At 36.3% G+C, this 19539-nt stretch overlaps 2 protein-coding genes and 1 long non-coding RNA gene across 3 annotated transcripts in view; 2 read left to right on the top strand and 1 right to left on the bottom strand.

Annotated features, from left to right (window-relative positions):
- Positions 1-1710: 1710 nt before the first annotated feature.
- On the top strand, positions 1711-2699 carry LOC103313927 (uncharacterized). Its single transcript, XR_010334521.1, has 2 exons — positions 1711-2311; positions 2364-2699. It is a non-coding gene; the product is annotated as an uncharacterized LOC103313927 (long non-coding RNA).
- A 7114-nt stretch (positions 2700-9813) lies between these two features.
- On the bottom strand, positions 9814-11091 carry LOC135266519 (uncharacterized). Its single transcript, XM_064357470.1, has one exon. It carries the CDS (start codon positions 11089-11091, stop codon positions 9814-9816), a length of 1278 nt encoding a protein of 425 aa, XP_064213540.1.
- Positions 11092-17575: 6484 nt separating this feature from the next.
- Positions 17576-19539, top strand: part of RapGAP1 (Rap GTPase activating protein 1) — a 162921-nt gene continuing 160957 nt past the window's right edge. The window contains exons 1-2 of the mRNA XM_008198451.3: positions 17576-17842; positions 17895-17981. Coding sequence (XP_008196673.1) covers positions 17637-17842; positions 17895-17981 — 293 coding nt within the window. The 5' untranslated portion in view covers positions 17576-17636. The remainder of the gene's footprint in view (positions 17843-17894; positions 17982-19539) is intronic.

Below are 19539 nucleotides of genomic sequence, written 5' to 3'. Positions count from 1 at the left end.
TATATTTTTTATTTCTTAAGTTCATAGTTAATTGAATAATTAATGAGTTTTAAGAAATTTTTAGTACTTTTAATTCAATTATAGGACATTTACGATGAGTAAAGGTAGCAAAAAACCTGAGTAGTACACAATATGGAAAAATGTTTTTGAAAAAGTCAACGACAGTCAACGACAACATAATATTATAGGAAAAACTGTAAAAATGGCTCCGTTTTTTGAGAAACAAAACTTTTAAATAAATGCAGGATAATTTTTTAATTGATATCTTTGACAATAAAGGAAACATTTAAGAAAATGTGTAGTAAATAAATCAAAAGATTCAATTTTTAGTTCTTCTATTTTTTTACTTTTTAAGTTCATAGTTAATTGAATAAGTTTTAAGAAATTTTTAGTACTTCCAATTCAATTATAGGAAATTTATGATGAGCAAAGGAAGAAAAAATCGGAGTAGTACACAATATGGAAAAATGTTTTTGAAAAAGTCAACGACAACGTAATATTATAGGAAAAACTAATGTAGAATAATTTTTTAATTGATATCTTAGACAATAAAGGAAACATTTAAGAAAATGTGTAGTAAATAAATCAATAGATTCCATTTTTAATTATTGTATTTTTTTACTTCTTAAGTTCATAGTTAATTGAATAACTAATGAGTTTTAAGAAGTTATAGGAAATTTACTATGAGTAAAGGTAGAAAAAACATGAGTAGTACACAGTACTTTGTTTGCGACACGAGCGTAGCGAGGATTGCATGAATTGCGGATGTGTGAAGTTGCTTTCCAAAAAAGTTACGTACAATATTTTTTGTAACGAATATCTCAAAAAAATATTTTTTTTATAATTTAGTTTTATTTCAGGTTTTTTTAAATTTAATTTTCAAAACTATCTTGCATTTTTTGAGAACTTGTGCTAGAACTGGCTTTGCTATTTTATTCACATAAACTGAAAAAAATGTAACTTTTTTTTATCTTTGTGAAAAAAAAAACTCTTGAATATAGTTTTAGAACAAATTCTTTTGAATTTTTGGGAATATAAGTTTTTTTGGAAAAACTAAGACTTGATTAATGATTAAAGACCCTGGTATAAAAATAATTCTCGAAGAGCGTTTTTCAATATGTTTAATTTAGTAGAACTTGGGAAGTTAGGCGGGGAATGGGGAGAATGAGCAGTGGCGTAGCAAGAAAACTATCCTGCGTCAAAAGGGGTTTATATTTATATTTTTTATTATTTATTCTTTCGTGTGATCAATAACAGCAATGTCAGATAATAAATAATCACATCTCATGTTACTGTCCTTTGACTTCATATAGGTAAACACAGAGCAGAGATATCGAACTATCAAAGAAATAAAAAATTAACAAAAAATGACGAGTTAAAAAACGGTTATTAGAAAATAGTTTGCCAGTGTTATTTTTACTATAAAAATGTTAATGTTAAATTGGAAAAATTGAATAATTGTGAATTGTGTGTGTTGATGTGAATTATGTGTGTTGATGTGAATTATGTGTTTCAAAAATGTTACGGACGACCTAGTTATTTTTTGTTTTCCTCATTAGTGAGTGAAGATCATTCTTTTCAATTTGCACACGAATTTGCGTATTTTTCACGATTTTACGCCACTGCTCCATGACGCCGCCCCTAAATTTACGAATGGACTCGTCCGCGACGTCACTCCTACCTCTTACTTCAATGTTGTTCAGCGAACGTGTCTAGTGTGCATCCGTTCCGAACGTTATTGCACTTGTTTATTACTTATTACACATTACCAGCAATATTACTTTAAGATTTTAACTTTTACTGATGGTTTTATACCCATAAGAGTTTCAAATAATGTTGTAGTTTTGGTTTTCACTTACAGACTCACTGACAGACTGTTACGTATTTGTATTGTAAATTATAGTGTTTGTGTTTGTGTCTAAGTTAAAAATGCCACAGTGTTGTGTGGTTGGATGTTCCGAAAGATCGGACAAAAAAAGTGCAAAAAACATCAGTTTTCATGGGTTTCCCAGGAGAGAGAAGTCACCGAAGAGATATGCCGCTTGGGTGAAGAAAATTTCAAGAATTGATTTTGTTCCTAAAGATCAGACAGTAGTTTGTTCAAAACATTTCAAAAACGAAGATTTTGAAGTATCTCCGATAGTTGTCCAAAATCTAGAAATTAAACCAAAAGTGGCTTTAAAAAAGGGAGCTGTGCCCTCGCAATATTTAAGAGGTAAACAGACTGTTAAAAAAAGGTACACACGCGCCAGTAAACGTGTGCGCCAAAAAAAGATTGCAGAAATTACGGAAGTCACGCCATCTACAAGTGGTAAATACGTTTAAAATAAGTTTAGGCTTTCTAAAATGAAGCGATTTTGTAGATAGACACCAAAAACAAACGGTGGAAGAAATATCTCCGCTAACTAAACCAAAAGTAATTTTAAAAAAGGGAGCTATGCCTTCGAAATGTTTAAAAGATAGAAGAACTGTTAAAAAAAGCACAGGCGCCACTAAGAGTGTACGTCAAAAAAAGATCGCAAAAATTACTAAAGTTACTCCGTCTACAAGTGGTAAATATGCCTAAAATAAGTTTAGGCTTTTTAACATGGAGCGAATTTGTAGGTACTGTAGTGAGACCGTGATTGATGATGGTTGATCGATGTTTAAATGATTTACAACTTATTTTAATTGATTTATTTAATTAATCTTGAATTTTACTTTTGTTTTCTTTTTTCGAAATGGTTTGGCTCGTCTAGTTAATTGATACGCTACATGATCATTTCACTTACCTACGTTGTGTTGTTTTGATGTACGAAGTCACTCTTATAATGATATCGTAATTTGATCTTAATTCTTATCAGAAAGGGTTCCGGATTTATCCGTAACGCAAGTCCGGATTCAAAGTAGTGTCAAAACGCATGGGAGAAGAAATTTAAACCACAAGTTTCCTCCAAAGTTATTTATTACAAGAATAATGAATATTCCGTTGGATGGATTACAATAATCAATGGTTATGAAAGTTTGATCAAATTTGGCCAATTGTTATTTGTTTTTGTATAGTAATGTCGTCAAAACATATCTCAGAGTCGTAACCACAATTCGTTTGAAATTCCAAGTAAATAGTTTCGAAGTTGCTGAGTGATACGAAAAAGTTTTATTGATATGATATGACGTTAATATTTAACATGAATTAATTTAATTCGATAATGTCCAAATAAATTAACCTACGTTTCAGATGATATTGTTCGAACTCATAGGATCTAGGCAATTGACAACGCGTTTCTAAATTACTTGTACCAAAGGCGGATTATAACATGCTCGCGGAATCTTTGATACGTGCATCGCATTGAATTTTGCGCCCTAGTGCCGAAATTCCGTCTCCGGTAAAAGTCAGGTGATCAACACCTAGAATGAATTTCGAATAAAACCCGGACATACAAGCTTTTACAAATCAATCTGAATAAATGTAGAAGTAATTTCTCTCTAAAGTTTTCCGTCCACGAGCTTTGACAAAGACTTGTGCAGAACTTTGCCATGTCGCGATATCAGTTTATTACAGATAATCACGGATGATTATGTCTGCTCGATCGTCCGTAGTAGCCTGCAAGTACGTGGAAGTACTTGCCGTTGGGACGGGAATTACAACGTCCATTCTAAGTACAACGGGCGGAAACTACGACCTGCCACCGCGTCTTAGACCTTGTTAAAGTTGGGGAAGAGCGTCCCCGGGGACTACGACTCTTCCCATGAAGATGGCCAACTCACGAGCCTGTAATTTCTGATCTGGACGCAAAAGAGAAACACTCTTTTGCTTTATCGCCTAACGCGTTGCGGAAGAGAAATCGTTCTACTCTAAACCTATCCTTAACTAGCAACAAATCCTTCTATTTCGTAATATTTTGGTGTATGCAACCTTAAATTATCTGTGTACAACAGTTTGAATAGCACCGTGGGTTTTGGATTTAGACTTTTGTTGTAGTTGAATATTTGTTTGATGCCGTTTCACTCAAATTTGTCGTAACAGATTTAGAAGTTAGAAGCAAAGAATATAAAGAACTTTTAATATTGTAATTTAAAGGTGGGATGGTTGAATTGAAAAATATGAAATTGTTTGTTGCGAGTTATTTTAAGTTGAAAATGATTTATTTAAAATTTATATAGCTGACGTAAGACGAAGCACAAGAATTTAAATAATTACTGGTCTTTTCGGCATTTCCGATGCTTAATAACTTGGTGGTTACGAGAGAATTTATGAAATGAATGATAATGATCACTATTTCGAAATGACTTAAATGATTTAATATTATAATATTAAATGAATAAAAAATTAATTAATCCTTTTGAGGGCCTACCTAGAAATTTTAATCCTCCTAACGCAGGGGGTTAGCTGCTTCCCAGGTGTTGTAGTTCGCAGCACTACCTAATCGAACGAACACTAAACTTGTCTCGTTTTTAACTTACTCACTAATCACTAACGCTATCACTTAATTCAAGAATTTAAATTAATTTAATTTAAAATTACGCTTAAATGCACTTAGTACAATTTAGACGCACTAAAAGGTAAACGAAGATGTTTTTTAAATTTATAAAAATTTAAAAGGGCAACACGACAATCGACTACCTCGAAAGACCGTCAAAAATCGAATCCCTCCTAAAGTCAAGGGCTCATCTTGCGTAAGCTACACTAACTCGCTTACCCCACTACCCTTGTTAAGTAGTTTCCACATATGCGAAATTTTGCAAATTTGACTCTTATGATGTCTTGGCATTTGATCAAACCTTGTTTAACTTTCTAAATATTATTATTAATTAACAGCTGGGGTGTTTTCCGATTAACAATTTCATTATAATTAAACATTAAATTTGGTAATCGTCGATCTGAACTGAATACAATACAAGAACGCTATGGAATTTCCCCAAATATCCTGAAAGAGAAATTAAACTCCAAAATTGGTTGTTGTCAGGTCTGAAGTTGTTTTTGGGAACACAATGAAATGAATTTTGTGTAACAACAAATTTTGTTTGTTTAAATAACACAGAAAATATAAGGAAGAACCCCGTGAGGAAACTGTAATTTTGGTCGTACTACCCCTTGTTAGATGTCGCCCCCAGTACTACACCGGTACTATTTTAACATTTCCGCGTTTTTCTCCAATTTCCTTAGGGATTTTCCTGTCTACTTTCCTCTTAGGATTATGTTAGTAACGGGCAGCAATCGTGTCATGCAATTTTTTTGCTTACAATAATTTAATTAAATAGAATGATTTATACATCCGAATTTCGACGGCTGCGCCTTAAATATTAGGGTTAAATTTTACATCAAAATGTTCAGAAAAATTTCGCGTGTTTTTCTAAACTACTGGTTTCGTGATCTGATGTTGATTTAACAAAGAAAACGTTAATTTCGCTGCAATTTCTTATAAGGAATGCACATGTGTGCTTGTAATTTGATATTCTTTTAAAAAGCTCTGTTCTGTAACGAATTTGTCAACACCCCCTATTCAAGCGGCACTTGACCAACGTCGTTTTGGCTATACTAATCTAGTTAACAGACATGAATTTCAATCGACCAATTCGTTCTTGAAGTTTTGCAACAATTTGTTAACAATTACGCCGAATAAAATAAATTATTCAATTTTATTTGATGACTGGAGTACACTGCATAAAGACTCAACTTTTTGGTACGAAACGTTACGGGAATTTTTGAATAAGATGAAATTTTGATTCTTTCTCGAGTTGTTTACTGATCATCAACGTGCCTTAAATTGGCTCATAAATTCCTTTCTTTTTGAAACGTGACTAGTTAATTTCTAAACAAAATTTTGGATTTAATTTTAGGTTTATCAATAAATTTTGGCTATTTTAAACGAAAGTAAATTAATTATGCTTTTGTGAGAAAATCATTGGATTAGCTGGGCGACTGTGGTGCAGAGCCAGGCCGTCGCCAACCCCCATATCTTTGCATATCCACTTGTTAAAACACATGGCCTTTCGACCACCCAATTTGGCGATTTATAACGTTTTTAACAGTTCTTGGAAAGTTTCGTGGGAACGATAATTTTCTAAACATTTTAATGCTAACAAAGGAATAAATAAGTTAAATTAAAATTTGTTGCAACTTTTGAATTGAAGTTGAATTAATATTGTCAAAGAACTAAACGTTTAAACTGACTCCGAATATTTTGCGCTGGTTAATAAAAAAAATTTTAAATACCGCGATCATCACATTCGCCCCCTGTCTTGCGTTGCTTCGTAGATGCAGCGTAAGACACCGCGTGTAGGTTTGCTGTCCTCTGGTTGGTGGTCGGAATGGTGGAATCACCAGATGGTGGATGCGCCCATAATGTCAGAAACGCTCGAATTGGTAGATACGCCTCGAGATTGGCCCTCATGAACTTCTTGCGGTTTTATTTTAGTCGTCTCGTCGGTGGTAGAATTTCAAATTTGTCATGTTGTATACACCTTTAATTTCGTTCGTCACTGGGTCGGCGATTTGGTATGTGTTTGGATGAGGCTTGGCGATTATTTTGTACGGACCACTGTACAAAGGCATGAACTTGGCGAATTGGTGGGTTCTGGTATCGGAAGTCACTTTGTTCTTCAGTAGGACCCAATCTTCAATTTCCAGTACGGTAACTTCACCCTTTTGGTTTTTCTGCCGTAAGTTCGCATGATGTCTCAAGTATTCGCGAGCCTTTTCATGAATTTCTTCTCTCGTGAGTGGCGGACGTACAGGCAGTAAACCCGATGTGACTGCATCTAGTGGGTTTGGTGGTGTTCTGCCGTACAGGATTTCATATGGAGAAAATCCGGTACTGATGTGTGGCACGTAGTTCAAACAATCTTCGATGTTGCTCAAATGGTTGACCCAACTGGTGTGGTTTTCTTTACAATACGCTCGGAAAATTCTCCCCAGCTCCCGCATTACGCGCTCGCTAGGGTTCGATTCTGGGTGACGAATCGACGAGAGCGTTGGTTGAATGTCGGCAGCTCTCAAACTATTCTGCCAAGTGTTCGAAATAAATTGTGTCCCGTGGTCGCTTAACACACATTTGGGTTTGATGTACCCAGAGAAATCCTCTATGAGACGTTTGGCAGCGATTTTGGCGGTGGCTTTTCTCAGTGGGTAAAGTTTGAGAAACTTGCTGAAGACGTCAATGACCACAAATACATAGGACGCCCCCAATCGTCCTGTTGGTAAAGGCCCATAGAAATCGACGCAAACTAGGTCTCCAATGTGGTCGTAAAGGATTGGCGTTAATGGACCCTGATGTGGACGGTTGGAACTTTTTGTCTTCTGACAAAGGTCACAACTTCGTAGACGTTTCTTAATTGTACGATACATGTTCGGCCAGTAGTACTCGCGCTTCATGGAATTGTACACTTTGGTTGCCCCGAAATGGCCCAGGAGTTGGTGATGGTAATCCACGAGCTTAATTACCAAACTCTCAGGTATGGCCAGGCAAACGTCGTTTGAATTTTGAGATCTGTGAACTAACACATTATTTGTGAAATTATATTGGGACCAAACCCGTTGAGTTCTCGCATCTGGAGCAGCTGCACCGGATTGTTTGTTGGCAATTATTTGACTCAAAACAGGATCATCTGATTGGTGTTGTTTGAGATCGGACATCAGTTGGAGAATTTCAGGTGTGTTGTTGACTTCAAACATTGCAACTATTGGTTGTTCACGTGGATATTCATAACTGGCTTCACCGTCGGACGGGTATCGTGACAGGATGTCGGCAATTACATTATCCTTTCCTTTTACCAACTCGATTTCGTAGTCGTACTGTCCTAGTATCAAAGTCCATCGAGTTAGGCGTTCACTGAGCAAACGACAACGGCTCAGAAATTTCAAAGCTTGGTGGTCGGTTCGGATGATGATTTTTGTGACTTGGATGTAGATTCGAAATTTGTGTAAGGCAAAAATGACGCCGAGTAATTCCTTTTCTGTAGTCGTGTAGTTGAGTTCGGGTCCTTTCAAAGAGCGACTTGCAAAAGCGATCACACCTCGCGAACCGTCTTCCTGAATTTGATACAATTCCGCCCCCAATCCGTAACCAGAACTGTCAGTTTGGACGTAGAATATTTTATTCAGGTCGGGGTAACGTAACAACACAGCTTCGAGGAACAGATCTTTCACACGATCGAAAGCTTCTTGTTCATTTCGTCCCCATCTCCATTTTTCACCCTTTCGAAGTAGTTTGTTTAAGTCTTGTGTGGCTGCACTGTATCGAGCACAAAATTTTCGATAAAAATTACAAAGTCCCAGGAAGGCTCGAACGTGTTTAGTTTTCTGGGGAACCGGAAAATTTCGGATGGCGCTGATTTTTTCCGGGTCGGCTTTGATACCGTTGATTGTGAGAATGTGCCCCAGAAATTTCACTTCCTTTTGTATGAAATTGGATTTTTCGAGATTTATCGTCATTCTAGCTTGCTTCAATTTTTCGAAAACTTGTCGGAGATGTTCTAAATGTTCGTTTAGCGTTTCGGAAGCCACTAACAAATCGTCGATATAATTCACGACGAATTCGCGAACTTCTGTTCCTAACACTACGTCCATTGCACGACTGAATGAACCCACAGCAGTTTTTAACCCGAAAGGTAGGACTTGGTATGTGTAACTGCGACCGTTGTACAGAAAGGCGGTGTACTGTCTGCTTTCTGGCGAAAGTGGGATTTGCCAGTACGACGATCTCAAATCAATGGTGGACATGTAGCGAATTCCGTGAAATCGACGTAATAATTCGTCAGCAGCGGGTGGTGACTCACAATCGGCGATCATTTTGGAATTGATCATTCGGGCGTCGAGGCAAATTCTCACCGTTCCATCTTTCTTTTTCACTACCGTCATGGGACTTGCGTAAGGTGACGCCTCACGTTTTATTACCCCCAAGTCTAACATTTCCTGAATTGTGGCGTCGACGGCAGGACGTAGAGCAAAAGGTACTGGGTACGGTCGTTTCAAGAAGGGAGTCTTGTCGTGTAGTTTTATTTCGTGAGTGTATTTGTGTGTTAGCCCTGGACGCGAACTAAAGATACATCTGTACTCTTGCAGCAGGTGTATTAATTTCCGTTTCTCGGCCTCAGGAATTTTTAATGGGTCCACCTTGGCTTGTAGGGCACTGGGTGACTCTAAGTGTTGCTTTTTGTTACAAGTCGTGATCGGCGCCGAATGATTGACTTCGATGTGACCAACAAGATCTTCCACATAATCCTCCGGTTCCGGTGGTATCTCCGTGGTTTTTCTAAACGGAAAACTGTGGTGCTTCTCCCCGTTTCTCAAAAGGATTTCGTTGTTATCGAAATCGATGACCGCGCGTTGTTCATTTAGCCAGTCTGCTCCCAAAATGGTTGGCTTGATTAAATTTTTAACGACAAGCGCCACGACGGGGTAGAGATGTTCGTCGATTTTGATTTCCAGGTAACACTGAATAACAACCTGGCAACTTCGCTGGCCGATGGCTCCACGAAGATGGATTGAGGTAACCGGTAATGTGGGCGGTTTGTTTCCGGTCTCGATCAACTTGGACCAAACTTCTTCGGAAATACAGCTGACTTCACTTCCGGTGTCCAAAAGCGCGGTGACTGATTGTTGTTGAGAGATTTGGATCTTAATCTCCGGCACGACCCTTTGTATGTTGTTGTTACCTGCGGCAGCGGATTTAATTATAGAAAAAACATTTAACTTAACCTGGGATGCTCGCGGTCGAGCATCGTTTTCCCCTTCTGTTGACTGTGACGAAGTTGAACGTTTACGTTTCTCTCCCGTCCTCAATTGTTGGTTCCTGCTGTCGCTTTGTGGGCCGTGCTGCTGGCCGGAGTACTTTAGGCCCCGTCCTGTACTCCGCCCCCGTTTCCCGAATTCTTGGAGTTTCGTGATGTTTCACCCTGCGCTCTCGAACTTGTGTTGTTGCGGTTGTCGTTGGGGTTGTTTTTGCGCCAGTGATTGTTGCTGTTGTTTCCGTTGTTATTGTGCCAACGGTTGTTGCTGGTGCTGGGTTGGTTGTTGCGCCATTGTTGTTCGTCACTTGAGCGTTTTGGGAAACCATTTCCACGATTTGCAGGAGCCGCAGGACGAGTTACTTCGTGGCGGTCAATGTTTGGCCGCGGGCGCTTTGGCTCGTTACGCCGCTGGTGGTCTGTTGCGCGGGGTCGTTCCCTGGGAGCGATGTTGGTTTTCTCTCCCGGATTTTGTCCCGGAATTTCTTGAGCTGCCAGGAATTCGGCGGCATCCGTGGTGGTACAGATTTTCTCTAATACCCACAACGACTGTATTCTTTCGGGGAAGTGACGCAGTAATTCATCCAGCAACACTTCCTCCGATAAAGGTGTTGTTAACATGTTCGCCATGTCGACGTAATAAGCAAAATGCGACAGCATCGTGCCCCTGGTTTCGTCATAGCGGCCTGTAGCGATTTGAAATCTGATGTCCCGTTGACGCTTGGCCGACCAGTAGGTCCGGAGAAAGTCCCGTCGAAAGTCCTCGTAACCACGCCACTTCTTCTGGAATATTCCCGTCCAATGTTTGGCATTGCCTTTCAAGCAATCCATGGCGACTCCCAAAAGACGCTGCGAGTCGAGCCCGAAAAAACGTCCATATTCTTCAATGGCTCGTAAGAATTTCACCGGATTTTGCCTTTTCAGGCCTTCGAAAGATGGTCGTTCAGGAGCTGGGAGTGGGCGATCCAGCAAGCTCCGGAGTACTCCGGAAATTGCGGCCACATTGTCTGTTGTGATTGGCATAGGTGGTGAGGCCATCACTGCTCCCGAAGTCGCTGATGTGGTCGAACTTCCCGGCTCTTGCACAAGAGGGCTCGCAAGAGGGGCTGGTTCCGGAGCTACCGGAATTTCCGGGTCGGGTTCTGGCGAAGTCGTCCCGTCGCTAGGTAGTGGAGTGACTTGCCAACCATCGACATCAGCGGCGGCGCTGGTACTTGGACGTACCTGAAGGATGGCTTGCGGTCTTTGAACCGCTGTCGACGTCGATGGCGCCGCGAAGTTTGGCACATTCCTTGGTTGTTGGGAGTTTAACCAACGAACGAACCACGTCGGCATTTCTTGCGGTGGGGCTCCGGCGTTTCCGGTGTTCCTGTTGTTTTCCATGTCGACAACCTTCAATCTCGGGTATCGAACGATCAAATAAATTGGAGTCCTAGAAATTTTAATAACACAGCAGTATCTTATTTACGGCAATTTTCCCCTCGGAAATGACACTTTATGACTTTGAATCCTGGTCACGGCACCAATAAAAATGTAGTGAGACCGTGATTGATGATGGTTGATCGATGTTTAAATGATTTACAACTTATTTTAATTGATTTATTTAATTAATCTTGAATTTTACTTTTGTTTTCTTTTTTCGAAATGGTTTGGCTCGTCTAGTTAATTGATACGCTACATGATCATTTCACTTACCTACGTTGTGTTGTTTTGATGTACGAAGTCACTCTTATAATGATATCGTAATTTGATCTTAATTCTTATCAGAAAGGGTTCCGGATTTATCCGTAACGCAAGTCCGGATTCAAAGTAGTGTCAAAACGCATGGGAGAAGAAATTTAAACCACAAGTTTCCTCCAAAGTTATTTATTACAAGAATAATGAATATTCCGTTGGATGGATTACAATAATCAATGGTTATGAAAGTTTGATCAAATTTGGCCAATTGTTATTTGTTTTTGTATAGTAATGTCGTCAAAACATATCTCAGAGTCGTAACCACAATTCGTTTGAAATTCCAAGTAAATAGTTTCGAAGTTGCTGAGTGATACGAAAAAGTTTTATTGATATGATATGACGTTAATATTTAACATGAATTAATTTAATTCGATAATGTCCAAATAAATTAACCTACGTTTCAGATGATATTGTTCGAACTCATAGGATCTAGGCAATTGACAACGCGTTTCTAAATTACTTGTACCAAAGGCGGATTATAACATGCTCGCGGAATCTTTGATACGTGCATCGCATTGAATTTTGCGCCCTAGTGCCGAAATTCCGTCTCCGGTAAAAGTCAGGTGATCAACACCTAGAATGAATTTCGAATAAAACCCGGACATACAAGCTTTTACAAATCAATCTGAATAAATGTAGAAGTAATTTCTCTCTAAAGTTTTCCGTCCACGAGCTTTGACAAAGACTTGTGCAGAACTTTGCCATGTCGCGATATCAGTTTATTACAGATAATCACGGATGATTATGTCTGCTCGATCGTCCGTAGTAGCCTGCAAGTACGTGGAAGTACTTGCCGTTGGGACGGGAATTACAACGTCCATTCTAAGTACAACGGGCGGAAACTACGACCTGCCACCGCGTCTTAGACCTTGTTAAAGTTGGGGAAGAGCGTCCCCGGGGACTACGACTCTTCCCATGAAGATGGCCAACTCACGAGCCTGTAATTTCTGATCTGGACGCAAAAGAGAAACACTCTTTTGCTTTATCGCCTAACGCGTTGCGGAAGAGAAATCGTTCTACTCTAAACCTATCCTTAACTAGCAACAAATCCTTCTATTTCGTAATATTTTGGTGTATGCAACCTTAAATTATCTGTGTACAACAGTTTGAATAGCACCGTGGGTTTTGGATTTAGACTTTTGTTGTAGTTGAATATTTGTTTGATGCCGTTTCACTCAAATTTGTCGTAACAGATTTAGAAGTTAGAAGCAAAGAATATAAAGAACTTTTAATATTGTAATTTAAAGGTGGGATGGTTGAATTGAAAAATATGAAATTGTTTGTTGCGAGTTATTTTAAGTTGAAAATGATTTATTTAAAATTTATATAGCTGACGTAAGACGAAGCACAAGAATTTAAATAATTACTGGTCTTTTCGGCATTTCCGATGCTTAATAACTTGGTGGTTACGAGAGAATTTATGAAATGAATGATAATGATCACTATTTCGAAATGACTTAAATGATTTAATATTATAATATTAAATGAATAAAAAATTAATTAATCCTTTTGAGGGCCTACCTAGAAATTTTAATCCTCCTAACGCAGGGGGTTAGCTGCTTCCCAGGTGTTGTAGTTCGCAGCACTACCTAATCGAACGAACACTAAACTTGTCTCGTTTTTAACTTACTCACTAATCACTAACGCTATCACTTAATTCAAGAATTTAAATTAATTTAATTTAAAATTACGCTTAAATGCACTTAGTACAATTTAGACGCACTAAAAGGTAAACGAAGATGTTTTTTAAATTTATAAAAATTTAAAAGGGCAACACGACAATCGACTACCTCGAAAGACCGTCAAAAATCGAATCCCTCCTAAAGTCAAGGGCTCATCTTGCGTAAGCTACACTAACTCGCTTACCCCACTACCCTTGTTAAGTAGTTTCCACATATGCGAAATTTTGCAAATTTGACTCTTATGATGTCTTGGCATTTGATCAAACCTTGTTTAACTTTCTAAATATTATTATTAATTAACAGCTGGGGTGTTTTCCGATTAACAATTTCATTATAATTAAACATTAAATTTGGTAATCGTCGATCTGAACTGAATACAATACAAGAACGCTATGGAATTTCCCCAAATATCCTGAAAGAGAAATTAAACTCCAAAATTGGTTGTTGTCAGGTCTGAAGTTGTTTTTGGGAACACAATGAAATGAATTTTGTGTAACAACAAATTTTGTTTGTTTAAATAACACAGAAAATATAAGGAAGAACCCCGTGAGGAAACTGTAATTTTGGTCGTACTACCCCTTGTTAGATGTCGCCCCCAGTACTACACCGGTACTATTTTAACATTTCCGCGTTTTTCTCCAATTTCCTTAGGGATTTTCCTGTCTACTTTCCTCTTAGGATTATGTTAGTAACGGGCAGCAATCGTGTCATGCAATTTTTTTGCTTACAATAATTTAATTAAATAGAATGATTTATACATCCGAATTTCGACGGCTGCGCCTTAAATATTAGGGTTAAATTTTACATCAAAATGTTCAGAAAAATTTCGCGTGTTTTTCTAAACTACTGGTTTCGTGATCTGATGTTGATTTAACAAAGAAAACGTTAATTTCGCTGCAATTTCTTATAAGGAATGCACATGTGTGCTTGTAATTTGATATTCTTTTAAAAAGCTCTGTTCTGTAACGAATTTGTCAACACCCCCTATTCAAGCGGCACTTGACCAACGTCGTTTTGGCTATACTAATCTAGTTAACAGACATGAATTTCAATCGACCAATTCGTTCTTGAAGTTTTGCAACAATTTGTTAACAATTACGCCGAATAAAATAAATTATTCAATTTTATTTGATGACTGGAGTACACTGCATAAAGACTCAACTTTTTGGTACGAAACGTTACGGGAATTTTTGAATAAGATGAAATTTTGATTCTTTCTCGAGTTGTTTACTGATCATCAACGTGCCTTAAATTGGCTCATAAATTCCTTTCTTTTTGAAACGTGACTAGTTAATTTCTAAACAAAATTTTGGATTTAATTTTAGGTTTATCAATAAATTTTGGCTATTTTAAACGAAAGTAAATTAATTATGCTTTTGTGAGAAAATCATTGGATTAGCTGGGCGACTGTGGTGCAGAGCCAGGCCGTCGCCAACCCCCATATCTTTGCATATCCACTTGTTAAAACACATGGCCTTTCGACCACCCAATTTGGCGATTTATAACGTTTTTAACAGTTCTTGGAAAGTTTCGTGGGAACGATAATTTTCTAAACATTTTAATGCTAACAAAGGAATAAATAAGTTAAATTAAAATTTGTTGCAACTTTTGAATTGAAGTTGAATTAATATTGTCAAAGAACTAAACGTTTAAACTGACTCCGAATATTTTGCGCTGGTTAATAAAAAAAATTTTAAATACCGCGATCATCACAGTACACATAGCATATTCAGTTCAGAAGTACAGTGTGAATTGGGTTGTGAAGTTTTCCGAAAGTATTGGCAACCGACCAAATTTCCTAAGAACAACACAGACTCTACTTCTACTACTGATTTAGAGTTTTCGAGTGATAAAATTAAGAATGAAGTGGACAACGACAGTGATATTTTAACGGAAGAGATTGACATTGACGAGAACAAGTTATTTTTTATAAAATGTGAAACTTGAAATTTTTTTCGAGCGATGTGGAATATGGAGAATAATACGAGTACAATTAAAAAAAAAGGAAAGAGTTTGCGCTCTCTGTGTGCACTGTGTTTGTGTAAATAATCATGTAGAAATATGGAAATTCAGTGACATTTACAACATAAGTGTTGCTGTTACAAGTTCCAGGACAACGATTTTCCTCCTTTGTTGCATTTTCTCAATATTTGATTAATCCTTGTTACTACAATATTGTATTAGTTATTTACCTATACAGTTTGATGTGCTAACATGTTATATTTTTTGTTGTTCTCACAAAAAAACAATAATACATTTTTTTCTGGTTTAGGTCTTTTTTCTTCTGTTTTATTAAAGTCCCCAACTTCGTTTTGGGCTTCACGTTGTAAAATTATACCCACCGTATAACATAATTAAATTACCAACTATTACAATATCTTAAAAACTAATAACCACACAGAAATCGACATTTGGTGTTAAATACTTTATGCATGTGAATTTCTTCACAATTTGTCTACAATTCCTCACATATAATCGAACCAAGATGCGTATAATTTTCATTTCAAAAAAAGTCAGTAACATTAACGTTTTACCAATTGCTTTTGAGTTTAGTAACAACGTAAAACAATGTATTTGTTTATTTATTTGGTGACCGATAAAATATACTCCATCACCACAGTTATACTTTTTTTTGGTTTACAGATTATTGTGGAAAATTTATTTTACGTAATTTTTTGAAGAAATGCTAATAAATATGAGGTATAGTGTATACAGTAAGATTAAAGGAGTTACAGTTTTTGAAAAAGTGAGTATTAAGAAGTCAGGAAATTGTCCTGACTGTAGATAAAAACAAACCATTTTTAGAAGCCACTCCAGATGGGATTTTTGATTTCGGAGTTGGATGTTCGAAAAAAATTAAATAAATTACCGCGTTCAGAAAATCACAAAAGTCTAAATTTTTACAAAACCTAATCCTAATTTTTCAACAAAATTTCTAGGGACAGAACTAAACAAAAGTGGCCGTTTCTTTACTTAATGAAGACCGTTTATAAAAAACGAAGTTATGTACCAATTTCAGTGACAAACTTATTTGTGAAAATAATAGGTATCATAATAAAAATTCATTAATTTATTTTATTATTGTGAACATATGTTCAAAATGCTTATGTACAATAAATAATCTTAAATCTCTACAAAGCAGTTATTAAAAAACTGGGTAATTGAACTTTAAATTCAAAAGTCTCCGAATGGAAAAGTTCAGTGGTAATATTTTGAAAACAACAGTGTTTTATTACATAGCATTTGTTAAATTAATTGTATATTTTTTTTTGGTTAAATACCAGAACCTCAAAACAAATTTTTAACTGCTAAATAACGCGACTTTTACATCAATCACAATATTTAGAAACAAATTTAAAAAAAACTTCAACACATCGGCCTATAAAATATTTATTTGAATTACCCTGCAAAACCCCAGATCGATTGCTTTAAAAATAATTGGGTGAAACTGCTTTAAATATCAACATTTATGCATTTTAAGCATTTTTTAATTTTTTTTAATAGGTTTACGTTTTAAAATATGACTGAATTAAAAAAGTTTTAAGTCGTGATAAGACCTGACCTGACCTGACCTAAAACTATCACTAAATTGGGTGGAAAATGATTTTTTATGTAAAAATTTACTCTAAATGAAATTGGTTTTGTATCATTTTTGAACATTTTTTAAGAATTTTTTTTAACATGGTCACTAAATTATGTTGAAAATGATATAATGTTTGCTTTTTTCTCGTTTTTAGGAGTTTAAAGCACGTTTTAAGCGAGAAAAAAAATTGTCTCAAATGTTGCTCTGGTTTTTGTGTGTCTTGGCACTTTAAAAAAAAAGGCAAAACCAAATCACATGATTTGGAAATAGAGCGATTTTAAGCACAGTTTTGAGTCCAAAAATAACGCAGTGATGGTTTGCGCAATTTCGCTAAAGCTGCTTACAAAAGCACTAAATTCAGACAGATGTAATAATCAATTTATTTATTTTATATAAAATTGTAACAAGAAAAGTCACTAAATTATAAGACATTGACATCACCCGTTAGTGATTTTTTCGTCCCCTGAAACTTACTCGTCCAGACAGTAAAACTTTTAATTGTCTTTAGTAATTCACTTCCCAACTTTTAGTTTGCTAAAAGTTGAATCTCTCGCCTAAAAGCTCGCTTCTTCTTGTAACGTAAACAAGAGCCCGTAATAGTCAATTTTCAAAAGTAGCTGTCGCAATTTCTTAAAACCGCATCCTGAAATTTTCATCCAAAGAGCGCTCTTTGTATTCGCCCCTTTCTCTCACCTTCACCTACGATAAGAAATTAGAGGGTTCCGTTGAGATAAGCACGAGGAAACCGGACGTGGTCTCCGACCCACCGGAAACGCCTCATATCACTTTTCTTTCGCATCCGTTTTAGTGTAATTTACGCGTTTTCATTCCCAGACGTCATGTATCATTTAGCACCATTTCGCTAATTCGCACCACACACAAGTGATAGTGTTATCGAGTTAGTCGCGAGCGCGTCTTTTGATAAAATGGAACCCAAAAGTCCAAATTACGAAAAACTGACCAACGAAAAACCGCCACTTTCGCCCGTTTTACGGCCTTTCAGGCTGAAATTCCGGAAGATTTTAAGTAGCGGCAGCCTGAAAGTTTGCTCGACTCCGGCTAGTCCAAGCGCTGAAAAAGAGGAGTTTTCGTTTCACTCATCAAACTCGGATGAATCGTTAGTTAGGACCGGGTATTGGATTAGTTTGTTTTTTCAGTACGGTAAAGTTGGGTTTTTGTTTCAGGAGCAGTGGTTTTTCGTCCAGGCCGAGCTCGTTTAGTTCGTCGGATCGGAGTCCTTTAGCGAGGGAGAGTTTCAACGAGAAGTTAAGGTAAGTGATTACATTATTGTCTGAGTAAAAGTTGAGATGATAATTACGGTGGTGCGCAATCAGCGCCAGCATTGTCTGGACAAATACGCAAATGTAAAGGTTGCGAAAATCCAAATAAACCACAAACTGAAAATGTAAACATCGGTGCTTTGTACCTTATTCGAATATTTGTCTTTTGCACAGACCTATTTATAGAAATAACAAACGATGAGATCTAGATCCATTAATTCCAAATTTTTTCGTGTTACCAAAAATGTTTTTTTAGATTTGACAAAACGTAAACATTCGATTATATCTGCTTAGCAGCCTACGCAGATTGTTAAAATAAAGTGAAAACCGTATAAGTACACATCCAAGTACGTAATTTCAATTTTGACCGTTTTACGTCCGTTTGTAACACTTTATGATGCACGATACTTCGTTACGAGAGTATTTGAAAGTGATTTTATGTTTATTACTCGCAGAGAATCAATATGACGACCTTTTCCTTGTTTTTCGAATTAATACGAACCAAAAATTAAAACGAAAAATGGGAAAACAACTTTTCTATTAAAAAATTGAAACCTTGACCTGTTTTCTTGCTTTATTTACCCGGTCTTTCAGTTTGTGATGTAATGACACAAGTTATAAAAATTACTAAGAATTACACACGTTAGTATTTAATTAAAATGTAATTACAGGATGTAGTAGCAGCTATATAAAGTTGTTTGCTATTTTTTACCAGTAAAAACCGTTTACCGTTATTTGACAGATAAGTAAGATATTTAATTTGAAATTTTAATTTAAATTATATCGACTGCGAGTAAGTGTTCCATTAAAATACCTGTAAATGTAATTACGTTTTAATTAAAGAGGCAAAAAGAATTCAAAGTCGCAGGCACGGATCTTGATATTTTATTAAAGGGGGACAGAATTAATTTTCGGGAATTTTTATTAAAAAAAAAACACATACACATTTATCTTCAAAATTACCATTAATAATCGTAAAAGACACTTTTCAGATGATTAAAAAAGCGATTTTTTTATGTGTCTATAGTGTATTAAGTGGGAAAAATAGCACCATTTTTAATCAATTCATGACTTTTATTGTTTTTGGCAAAATTTCTCAAAACACAAACTCAGAATAAGGCGCTGAATTACTTAAGAAATTTTAAGATTATTTTTGGCTTAATATGTCAGGTCAGGTCAGATCAGGTCAAGTCAGGTCAAAAAATGGAAACTTTCTCATTATGTTGGCAAAAATTTTGAGATTTTTTTTAAATGAATGACAATAAATTATTGACAATAATTAACCTAAAAGTGCTTTCATTGTAATTTATTTGGTTACTTCTTGGATTATTTTAATGTCAAGCTAACAGGAAGGCTAATAATTCAGTATTGCCAATAGTTTTTGTTTAAGCATTCTTTTAAAAGTCACCCGGTATCAGTTGAATAGATAAAAACCTACTAATGTTTACAGCATTTAGCTGAAGTTGTCTATATATGAGGATCAAAATCCAGAGTAAAGTCCTAAGAAATTTGACTTGATATTATGTTTTTTAATATTTTAACAAAATCT

This window comes from Tribolium castaneum, chromosome 6, assembly GCF_031307605.1.
Source record: "Tribolium castaneum strain GA2 chromosome 6, icTriCast1.1, whole genome shotgun sequence".
Classification (NCBI taxonomy): Eukaryota; Metazoa; Arthropoda; class Insecta; order Coleoptera; family Tenebrionidae; genus Tribolium; species Tribolium castaneum.
This window is presented reverse-complemented; position numbering and strand designations above follow the sequence as displayed.

Coding starts and splice junctions, on each gene's coding strand:
- LOC135266519 (XM_064357470.1), bottom strand. CDS start 11,091: ATGGAAAACAACAGGAACACCGGAAACGCCGGAGCCCCACCGCAAGAA.